This window comes from Sphaeramia orbicularis, chromosome 24 (assembly GCF_902148855.1).
Source record: "Sphaeramia orbicularis chromosome 24, fSphaOr1.1, whole genome shotgun sequence".
Classification (NCBI taxonomy): Eukaryota; Metazoa; Chordata; class Actinopteri; order Kurtiformes; family Apogonidae; genus Sphaeramia; species Sphaeramia orbicularis.
Window position 1 is genome coordinate 24,632,736 of NC_043979.1, and position 12,500 is coordinate 24,645,235.

A 12,500-nucleotide genomic window follows, 5' to 3' on the forward strand; every position below is an offset into this window, starting at 1 on the left:
GATGTTTTTATTGCATTTATAAATGGAATCATAGTCAATATTGTTTGGATTTTTGGCAAGAATTTACAAAATATAGTCTGTATTGTGAAAGGGAAAACGATTTTCTACTAAATCATGACAATTCTTTGAAAATAGAATGTAAGAAAAAAGTAATTACAAAAATATTCACCCCCCTCCTGTCAGTCTCATTCAGTCTTGCACATGTGGACACTGCAATTTTACACCTTTACTTCATTCTTCTCGGTGGAACTCCTCTGTCAGGTTGCACTGGGACTGTGTGTGAACAGCCTTTTTCCAAGTCCAGCTGCAAAGTGTCAGACTGACGTCTGGGTTTTGTCTCGGCCTCACCAGAACATTCACCTGTTCTCTAAACCGTTCTCATCTAGCTTTCACTGTATGCTTTAAGTCATTGTCTTGCTGGAAAATAAATCTTTTTCTAAGTTATATCTGATTGTCCTCCAGGATTTACCCCATAATTTGCTTTATTCGTTTTACCTTCTACCTTTACCATCCTTCTAGGACCAACTGCTGTGAAACATCCTCACAGTGACGCTGCTGACACCATGCTTCACAGTGGGGATGGTGTGTTTGTGGTCTTCTAGTTGACCTTGAAGTCTCTCACATGCCTTTGGGTGAACTCTTGTTGAGCATTCTTCCACAGTGGATTCCTCTTTTCCATTCTCCTAAACAGCTTTGACTGCTGACTAACCTGGGCAGTTGTCTTCATACTGTCTCCAGCTCAGCTGCTGAGGTTTCAGTGGTCATAGTTGTGCTGCCAGCGTGTCTCACTAGTTTCATTTTCAGTCACTCAGTTTGTGAGGATGGTCTGCTCTAGTCTACACACATTTACACATGCTATATCGCTTCTGTTTCTTACCTGAACTTCAGTGGATGTTGAATTACTTGGAACTTTCCATCTATTTCCTCTGAAATTTTTCAATAACGTTTTTTAAGTGTTCTTTTGACTTCATGGTCTAAACTAGAACTACTAACAAACCAGTTCCTGGACCTTCTAGACTAGGGGTGTCAAACATACAGTAGGATGCATTTGCAAAGAACAAAAATTACACTGAAGATATTAACAAACTGTCAAACTCATTTTGGTTCTGAATAGTATCAAGCCTGTTACTATATGTTTTGTGCCTTTGTAGATTTGATCTGTGATGCACATGTATAAATGTTAAGTTGGGTCACACTATTATTAAACCTACACTTAATTTTCTTCAGAAATTTCAGGTTTTTCCACAGTTTATTATTTTTTTTTGAAAGGATAGTGTATAAATGTAAACATTTTTATATTTTAATTTTACTTTTTGCATTAACAAAAACAAAGACAAAATTTTGGAGTTCTCATTGTTTATAAGTTATGTGTTTATTTTATTGGTCTGATCTGCTTGAAATCAAATCGGGCTGCATGTGGCTCCTGAACTAAAATGACTTTGACACCATGTCTTTAAAGTCACTCTAGAAACATTGACTGAACTCAGATGAGCTCCTTTTCAGTAGTCATGAGACTATGAGTACCAACCACTTTTAACCTCTGTTGAATTAAATCAGCCACTTTCAAGGGGCTAAATATATATGCAATCAAGTATTTTACATCATGCATTTTCAACTAACTGACATTTGTTTGTATAAAATTTGTTTTCACTTTGACATTCAGAATTTTACTTGTAAATTCCTGTCAGAAAGGTCAGATTCTAGTCACAATGACTCATTGGATAAAAGCAATAAAAAGGGAAACCTTCCAAGGGGTTAAATATTTTATGGGCACTGTAAAACTGTTGATTCTGTTTTATGAATTTATTCCCCACATTTTATAAATTTTTGCAATTATACATGACAACAAACACAGATCTAAACCATGATGAAAACCAACAACCAAACCAACAAACCAGACAGGCATAACATTAATATCTTTCACAACACCACATAAAAGGACAGTCCAAGATAAATAATTATTTAAATTATCAAGGCTGGACCAGGATTGAGGAAAAAAGAACTGACAAAATTGCCTATTGCTCTGAATTTATCGTCTTTCAACTTCAGATTTGTGACGATGATATGCAACCCCTCACATGGTTTCAGTTCTAAAATCAGTGTCATTCAGTATATCTGTTATTCGCTCCATACCTAAGAGATTTAAAATCTCAGAAACCCATGTTTCTATAGAGAAACACTTTGATTTGTGAATTTTCCAGTTTGACAAAATCATTCTTTTAGCAGGCAAAAAGGCTAAACCAGCTGTTTATTTATTTATTTATTTTTTGTCTTATCTTGTTTTTCGCTGTGCACCCCTGTACCCCATTAGACGTACTGCTAGACATGGAGTAATATTTACATTAATAAACTCTGACGTTAACATGCAGATGTCTATCCAGAAAGACTTGACAAAAGGACAGCGCCACAGCATATGAATCAAAGTGACTGCAATCATGCCAACAAAGATAAAACTTCTGATTCTATGTATTTTTTACATGTAGAATTGGCTTCATAATGATACCTAAAAATGTATCAAACATAATTATAGATTTAAAAAGACAAAGTAAAAATGATAACAAATGCATGATATCATCACATATGGTACAAGGAAACATATTTTCATGTCTTGGATAAATGACAAACCTCCCACTAAAACAACTTGGCATAAAATCCTCATGGAATGCTTTCCTATGGAATATTTGACCTGTTTACTTCATTCCTCAAAGGGACAGTTTATGAGAATGTGGACTCCATATCTTCGTTTCACTCACTCATCAGTCACTTCTATGCTTTTAGACCACATCAATGACTGAAAATCTTTGTTCACAGTAAGATCACTACTGATCTCACCTGTCACTGCCTGATTGTCTGATTTTTGTTTTATCCTCATTATAAGTCCATACTGTGTACTATTTGCTTTATTTTGGATTGGTCTTTTGTTTTTTTCTTACTCTGCTTATCTTCCAACAGCTTCATATTTTTATTTTCGTATAGACCAGGTGTTGTGCTGAGCCATGTGTTGTTGTAAAAATGTTATAAAATCTAATAAAGATAATTGAAGAAATGATAATGAATGCATAAAGCTTATGAATCAAATCCTAAACTATTTTTGATGTGCACTAAAAAAAACTGTTTACTTCCTGCAGAAAACAAATAGAAACAAAGTCCTTCTGTAGTTCAACAGTAGCCACATGTCTTAAACACTGAGTAGGGGGGACAACAGCAGGCTGATACAGCTCCCACCCACACAGTGGTTAACACAAAGAGCTGTTAGTCATTTCAGAAACCCCCCAATTCTGAGATTTCATGTGCTTTATTCCATATTGCAAATATGCTGTGAGAGTTCAGTCTGCTGTCAGTTGCACTTGTGCCATCATCAGTTCACACAAACATGCCCACATGCAGACTTTCACTGTCTTCACCCTGATGAGGCTGTGTCAGAGCAGCCAGAGGAAGTGCAGCCCTATATATCACTGATGTGCCTATTACTCTATGCACAATCTGTGGCTTCAGGTGTCGTATCCTGTTCCTGTGGGGAGGGAGGACACGTTTCACACAAAGCTGCAGCTGACACTTCAGTTTGATAGGAGAGGGGGGCACCACTGACCAAGACATGTACTATTACAAATGCATTTTCTAAAACATGGAAACCCCAGAGCCGTTTTTTAAAGGTGGATTTGAAACAGCCCATTTGTTGTGAGGAGGCTTCCTCCTGCATGAATCTGACCTGTAATCAGTAGCTGTGTTTGAAGAGTTTGAGCTACTCCATGGCTGCAGACCAACAGTATCCTGTCAACAGGAACTCCTGGATTTGCTATGCACCCGCCTTTGGCCACAGAAGGAAACTGATTTTGTTTGTAGTGTGGTTATCGCCCCTCTCACCCACTAAGAGCTTCCAAAAATTGATCTGCACCAAAAAAAAACAACAACAAACCTAATAAAACTAATAATAATAATAATAATAATAATAATAATAATAATAATAATAATAATAATAATAATAATAATAATAACAATAATAATAATAATAATAATAATAGAGTTGTGAAAAAGTTCTTAAATGGGGCTGTTTTCTTTTGCACAACACCTTTTATGATCAGTCTGGACATCTGAAAATGTCACTAACCAGTGGAATTTGCTTTGTTATGGCGTCAAGTACAAGTATAGCAACTGCAGAACAGGTTAGAGAAGTTTGTCAGGTGAGTTTTTCCTTGTTGAGTTGGAAATAAGACGGAATTGCCAAACCTGCCTATGTCATGCATGCATAAATAGAAATGAATAGTCACTTATGTGTTTTGTTTCTCATGAGATGTGTAGGTGTATGTAGCCTGTGGAGTCTTTAAAAAATCCGTTGTGCAGTGAAGTAGTCATGAACTACTGCAGATTACATTTCTGTGTGTTTAATGTCCATCAGTGGTATAGAGTAAGTGCTGTTTTGTTGTGAGAGTTTAAGTTGTTAGTAGTGTTGAAATGCCGTGTTCTCTCTCTTCCTTTCACGGGGCTCAACTTGCAATCAAGGAGGAGCCGAGAGTCCTCCGGGGTTTCTCCTGGAACCTGCTCCTCAAATATAAAGCGCTCCCCCATACACCAGGAAAGACTGAATCATAACTCACAAGGAGGAGCCGGTGCCTGAGCAGATCTGTGGTTTCTCCAAAAGCCCTGCACTGACATCTGACTGGAGCCTGTAGCTCTAGAGTCATCCAGTCAGTCTGACAAACAGCGCTGGATATTTTTTTATTTTTATTTATTTTTTTTATTTTTTTGAGGAGGGGATCCGCTTTTTGCAGCGCAGGGACAGTAGGCAAAACTTGTGAAGCGCAGATTCAGAAGCGCATCTGAAGTTTGGAGAGGAGAGAGAGCGCGCAGATGGCAGCCCTCATCAGCGCGTACTCGTCGTGGCCGGAGTCCTTCGAGTGTCCTCCAGGAGATGGAGACGTGACCGACGGACACGGCCCGCACAGGACACCCGTGGACAAAGCGCCCGAGCCGCGGATCCGACGGCCCATGAATGCGTTCATGGTGTGGGCGAAGGATGAGCGCAAACGGTTGGCGGTTCAAAACCCAGACCTGCACAATGCCGAGCTCAGCAAAATGTTAGGTGAGAGTCATTATTATTATTATTATTATTATTATTATTATTATTATTATTATTATTATTATACTTTTTCCACGAACTTTTCCTCACACTTGTAAATTCCTCCAGGCCTCGGCTGGTTCACTTCACTTCACAATCCTATATTTTTAACCACAGGTTCTTTTTCACTGTCAATAACAGCGTAAATTTAACTCAAATCTAATCATAAAATGGGAGGTATATATTATTAATTAAACACAATAAAATACACATTTTTATTCCGTGACGCGCATCTTCAAAATTACACAATTCGTAAGTTGACGTCACTGGTGTGTATTCAGCACAAAAACGGTACAAAAAATGATAGAACATTATTATTTTAGATTTGTGTCCAACGTTAATCTCCAAATCTGGCACTATCACAAATTAGACATCATCTTTTTATCATAAGCCAATTTCTCACTAACTAATGCCATGCTTTCATGAAATAAATTATTCCTAGCTTTAAGGAATAAATTCAGAAAAAAATATTAAAAGCTAGAGGCAGAGTTGGAAATACACATATATTTCTCTAAATTTGTAGATATCTGACAATTAAATGTAATGTGTTTTATTATTCCTCTCATGTTTAAGTGTCTCTTTTATACAGTTTCAGAAAAGATAATATTTTCTATATCAATTTAATATAATGTATTTTTTAAATTGTGAAGTAATTGTGTGTATTTTTAGTATTTTTAACAAAATATGAAAAATGATTGACAGTAAAGGTGCTGTAAATTTTATTTGAATTAACTGAGCCATATTTGTGTTTTTAGTTAAAATTAAACCTGTTTTGTGTCCTCTTTGTTCAGGCAAATCCTGGAAGGCCCTGACTCCCCCACAGAAGAGGCCCTACGTGGAGGAAGCAGAGAGGCTTCGTGTGCAGCACATGCAGGACTACCCCAACTATAAGTACCGGCCACGCAGGAAGAAACAGCTGAAACGCATCTGCAAGCGTGTGGATCCAGGTTTCCTCCTGAGCGGGCTGGGTCCTGATCAGAACGCCCTGCCTGACCAGCGAGCCCTGTGTCACCCCCTCGACAAAGACGAGGGCGGCGCAAATGGTGTCAGCAGTGGGTTTTCTAGTCCGAGCCCTGCTCTGCCCAGCGTCAGAAGCTTCAGAGACCCCACTGGCTCCAACAGCAGCTTCGACACCTACCCCTATGGCCTGCCCACACCTCCTGAGATGTCCCCCTTAGACGCCATGGACCACGAGCATGTACCCTCCTCATATTACCCGTCCGGGAGCTCCTCTGTGTCCTGCTCTTCTTCAGCTTCCTGTCCAGATGAGCACCACCAGAGTCAGCCACACATGGGCAGCCCACCCCCTTACCACACTGACTACACTCAGACCCAAATCCACTGTGGGGGCCCACACATCGCTCACATCCCTCATATGTCCCAAACTGGTAGTAGCAGTGGGCTGATCCACGGGCCTCCGCTGTCTTATTATAGCACCTCATCTTTTCCTCAGATTCATCACGGGCTCCATCAGGGCCACCTGGGTCAGCTGTCCCCACCACCAGAGACTCAGGGTCACCTAGAGACTCTAGACCAGCTGAGCCAGGCTGAGCTTCTGGGCGAGGTGGACCGCAATGAGTTTGACCAGTACCTGAACTCCACCGGGACCGGGTTCCACCCCGAGCAGGGCGGCGGCATGACTGTAACGGGACACATCCAGGTGGCGTCAGCTGCCACCGCCTCTGCCGCCGCTTGTCCTAACAGCACCACAGAAACCAGCCTCATCTCTGTGCTGGCGGACGCTACGGCAGCATACTACAACAACTATGGCATCTCGTAAGCCTGCTTCCAGAACCCATTAGACTTTTGACTGATCAGAGACACTACAGGGTTTCAGATGGGTGAAGATGAGTTGGGATGATGTTGCACTTTTGGGTGCTATAGCAAGGAAAAGATGTACCATGAAATTTCAAAGCTCCTTAACACAGCACCTACGGGCAACTTCATCTTTAACATTCTGAACTGATTACTGAGCAATATGATTGTCTAGAGCCGAGAAAAGAACAAAGAGCAATTGGAGGTATCTGGAGAAAAAGGAGATGGACACCTCAGGGATGCAGACACAAAATACTATAGTATGTCACCTCCAGTTGTCATGAAATTTCTAAAACCAGAAGAACAATCGTAAAGACTTGTTGTCCACTTGTAAATGTCACCAGTTACTGTTGCCGCTGTGGCGTGTACAGATGCTCTTTCCAAGCTAATTTAAGTCTTTTGATGTTCCGCATTAATGCTAACTGTAATGCTGTTATCAACGCTTTCCATTCGAATGTTTGTATTATATGTTCTCGCTCTCATTAGTTTGGGAGTCTTACCTCAGTAGTTGTAATTGAATGAGGTTTTAGTTGGATATTTCTTATGCAATTTAACAAAAACGGTGTATAATGAAGAAAAAAGGCGTTTATACTTCTTCTCAAGTACTTAATAATATATAATCGTAACCTCTACAATGAAGAATAATAATGGTAACTATAGAGTATGCTGATTTAGGTTTGTGAAAGACAGTAATTTAAAATAAAGTTCAATTTTTATATTAATGCAGTTGTTACTTGCTTCCACACATTTAATAGGTAATACCGTGCAGTCCTCGACATAACAATTATTTCTTCGATATTTCATTTATTGCACCTAAACAGCGTTAATACATCTTTGAGAATTAATATACCTAAAAATGAAACACAATTCTACTCATTCATGGACTTAAGTAGTACAATCACAATCAGATTCTTTATTAAAAACAAAATAAATGGGATTCTTTTTTTTTTTTTTAACACCCCACTCATGTTTTTGATGGTGTATGCTTCTCTCCAAAGTGACCCGCCAATCTTTGATTTAAGTGTCACACCATGTATTCTTCTATTTCAGTCTCTTTTGAGCTGTTATACAGCAAGTGGCCCACTCTGACACCCACTCCCCACTTGCTTTTTCCACCCTCCATCATCCTACTCCATCCGTCTCCTCTCGCTTTCATTTCATCCCGGTTCAGAGGATTAGTGTAAAACAGGCACAGCCATCGCCACACGCCTCCATCTCAGCCGTCCTTTGTTTTCCTGGAGTCTTATTCTGGGTGCCATTCTTAGGCACTCCGGACCCCCCATCCCACCCTCACCCCACCCCATACCCCTTCCACCCCACGTTCTATCTTGCTGATGCAGACCTTTCGTAATCTGTGCAGAATAAATAAAAAAATAAATCCCAGGGCCTCGTTGACTATTTTACACCCTCCTCATTTTTCTCTCTTTTTTGTATTGCCTCCTCTCCTCCCCTCTCACCCTCTCTGTTCTCTTGAATTCTTCTTTTTCGATAAAAGGAATTCAGGGGGCTTTTGACAAATCCTGGAGTCTGGCTGGTCTTCCTGCATTTTTTGGGAACGGTTGAGTCGTGCTTCTTGTAAAGAGGATGTGGCGGAGGAGCGGTGTTTCCTGACTGATAAGGGAAAAGCCTCTCTCCGTCAGGATGTTTGGGCCTGGCTGGGCCCTGCATTAAAGAGCCACAGTGAGGGAAGGGAACCCACTGTTCAGCTAGCGGGAGGAAACACTGCAGTGCTGATTAGCATCTTACTTATTTACTTAACCACCATTTTTCAGGAGAGCTTTGTCAACCTGGACTGTTGTACCTTGACCACAAATATTCCAAGACACCACTCAATTGCATCTAATGAGCAAAAACAGGTTTTGTCCTGTATAATCACACTAGTTCTCGTGGTATGTAACCACAAAACACAAAGACCTTTCTCAAAACCCCTTTTTCACAATAACTTCAAGCTTTTGATTTACCATCTAAACACTTAACTGCCTAAAATGACAACATCCATCATGCTCCGGAGTTCACAGTTGAGAGATGTGCTCATTTCTTCAGGGTTAGCTCATTACCCTTTGTGTCTGCAGGGGTTCAAAACTCAGCGGAGGTCGATTTAAGCGCGACCATATTTTGGGTATGGGAGCCGGGCAGGTGCAGCCCCAGGCATGTGGGGTGAGAAAGTAGTCTTTGGTGCACCATCAGTTGTTTGGGTCAGCTCAGGGTGCTGCCGCAGACTCCCTCGGCAAAGACTTGATACAATATCTTAACAATCACATCTAGCACCTCAGGGTAGGACAATGTAACATGGACAAGGACAAAGACTTTGTCAACAAAGCATCATCATATCAGACTCAGAATTGTACGCATGAAATTGAGGTATGATTTGAGGTATGTGTGAAAAAAAAAAATTGTGCTTGTATCATTTTAATTTGGTATTCTTATGTGCGTTGATAAATGTAATTATTTTACATCTTGATAATTTATGAAACTGATATTCCCACTGGGGAAATGTAAACCTCAGTTAAATCAGGTAAATACATCCATACACATGGTCTGTGTTTATGGTGTTTGTTTTTTTTTACTTATTGAAATAATACAGTCATTAATTTATTATCATGGTTATGGACAAACACCGTAAAACAGAACATTTCAAAAATATTTGGTGTACTAATTTATGGTAAATGCCAACGATGACAAAGACCAACGACGATATTAATTGAAATTCTGGTTTGAGACTGATCAGAAGAGATCTAGTTAAGTATTTGCTGAGATTCGTTGATCTCCAAATGTGATAAAGTTTTTCGGGAAGTGAGGGCAAAACACTCAACTTGTCAGCCTCAGTCCTTTCCTCCTTCGACGTTGACTCATCGTCGTCGTAAACCTTTAGTCATAGAAGAAAACAGCAGAAAACCAAAGACAGTCATCACTTTAAGCTACAATAAATCAAGCAGAAAGGAAGAAGAAAATAACATGTCAACAAACAAACATTGCCGTGGTCCTGTTTAAACACTGTTCATTATACACACAGGTACAAGAGAGGACAGTTTGTTCAGGGCTCCTTTTTTTTCCATAAGAAGGAAAAACATGATCTCTTTAATTTGAATAATCGGATCTCACACACTTGCCAGATCAGAAGATTTACAATATTTGTTAATATAAGGATATAGGCTGAACAAACAAAAGAGCCTCCTCCTCTTGTTATTTTTCTCTGATTGCTGGCTGGCTCAGTTCCAGTCTCAGGTCAAGCCCATGGAATGAGTCTGTCAGGTAGTCTGTTATGTTTCCTATTTCCTCCTCTGCAGTCATGTCACTTCCCTGGGCAAACAAACAACTCAGTGGTCTAACTCAACACTGACTGTCAAGGTAACAACGTATGGCTCGTCATGCGTGGACGAGGCCGATCTTTGCACAGCTGTGTAAAGTATTATCCATCTGCCGGGACTGAGGGGAGCAGTGATCACTTTAAATATCATGTCCTCTGGAGGCACGGAGGAGGCTGACTGTCTGGTTGGTCCAGTGTCCATTGTGTAGCCACCGAGACAACGTCCAATCACATCACATGTTGAACTCCACCAGTTGTGCTATATTACATTCTTTACGCATTAACTGCAGGTCAAGAGGAAGTGGCTAATTTGAACTACGTGACTAAGTAATACCGTTGCCCTTTACACCTACCAGGATATGTTTTACCTTTTGTCATCTCACTGCTTGAGATTATGTGAACACAATATATTGCTTCCTAAAACTTGACAGAGTGGCCATATATATCACAAATAATTATTTATGCAGGAAAAGGCATCATTGCAAGGGATTCTGAGGAAATAATTACATCTTTTTCCATGTTGACACCTGGCAAATAGACACACTAAACCCATTACCACATCTTCATCTCACTAAATACAGTGAACTTTACACCAAATTAAACTACTCTGTGTGACGGATAAAGACACACTAACATCAGTCAATACTAAATGTTGTCTGAGTGCATTTCCAGTTGGAGTGTGTTACAGCCGCATAATAACCTGTTTACAATTTGTTCTTGGCCCCAAATCTGGCCAAAGGAGGAAAGAAGAAAAAAAAAAAAAAAAGCACACACATCTCACAGCAAGGGATTATGGGTGCAGCTATTCTTCATCTCATTGTGGCTCAACAACAGGCAGAGTGTGGGGTGGCAGGCAGGCGTGTACGTTGCCGGACGAAGAATGGACCAGACTCGTCGAGGGACAGGTGCCATGTGGCAGAGGATGTGCGGGGACACAGATGGGGACCCCTGGAAAACTTGGGGGACCGTATGAGCAGCCAAGGGCCTCCCACCCGTACCTGTGCTGTGAATGCTGCAGCTGAACAGGATCCGGCACCTGTTCTAAGCAGATACAGGCAACCAGCAAAAGCACAGAGGGAGGCCAGCACATGGCTGCCAACCCAGGGAAGGAGAAGGCTAGATTTCCATTTAGTGCGGCCTGATTACCAAATCGGCACAGGCAGTAGAGCTTTCGCTGTACTGCAGAATGTATAAAAAAAAAGGATTGAGAAATGTGCTTTCTTCCAAAACTATGCAGTCAACTCCGCCAATCTGTGTAGAAACACTTCATTAAGTCCTTTCTAGTTGTGTATTAAATATTTTACTCAAAGTAGGAACTGCATTAAAAGATAAAGGTGATGAAAAAGTTAAATATCTTCACGTTATAGATTTATTATTTTAAGTTATAAATTTGCAGTGCATGTCCTATTTTAACCGCTTGGCCTGCAGTGTTTTTTTCCGTCTCTTTCCCTTTCTCTCTCTCTCTCTCTCTCTCTCTCTCTCTCTCTAATATTATGGCTTGATCTGGTCTATGTATACTGCAGCGCTATCTGGCTTGTTTTTGACTGCTGCACATTCTCCCCAGGGTGATGTAACTCTTCACCTCAATGTGGAGGAGGATGTTCCTATTGTGCTTCCTAATTGCAATGTGGTTGTTCCATTTAAGAGATAGAACATCCTTATCTGTTCCGTGTGTGATCTCGTATTGTGGGTATAAGTGGAGGAGGCGCTATGTATTTTGATGGAAGTAATTACAATGTTGAATCATCTGTATTCATTTGATGACCACTTTATTGATTCCAGAGCAGTGTATCAAAGCTGAGATGAAGTTAATCTGAAACTTAACTTATTTGGTGAAGTTGTTGCTTGAAATTCCTCTCCCAAAAAAAAAAAAAAAGCAACCATATAGAAACATTAAGGTAGTTTGCTCTCTTTGCTCTTTTATTGTGGCTACGTGTCTGTGATCATGAGTTGTTCTTCATCTTTTCCACTTTGAGCTGCTGTTGTGGCTCGGGCCTCATCGTCCTGCAGCAGCAGCAGAGTTTACTCAGAGTGCATCCTGAAAAGCAGACGCACTAATGATTTAGATGAGTGATGTTATAAGTTTAGTGGTGTGAGAGAGCCCCTTTTAACAGCTACTGTGGAGGATAGACAAAGCACACTACCAGACTGCCCGATGACAGCTTGTGAGACACAACTAGAACCATTAGGTTTTAAACATTTCACCAAATACCCTTCATAAAATTTGTGTGCAGACAATGTCAGAGCAGAACCGGCTTATAC

General features: G+C 40.4%; 1 protein-coding gene across 1 annotated transcript; it reads left to right on the forward strand.

Annotated features, from left to right (window-relative positions):
• The first annotated feature begins 4,848 nt into the window (after nt 1–4,848).
• On the forward strand, nt 4,849–8,294 carry sox7 (SRY-box transcription factor 7). The gene is made up of 2 exons (XM_030127762.1): nt 4,849–5,080; nt 5,908–8,294. Exons 1-2 carry the CDS (start codon nt 4,849–4,851, stop codon nt 6,894–6,896), a joined length of 1,221 nt encoding a protein of 406 aa, XP_029983622.1. The 3' UTR covers nt 6,897–8,294.
• Nucleotides 8,295–12,500: the final 4,206 nt, after the last annotated feature.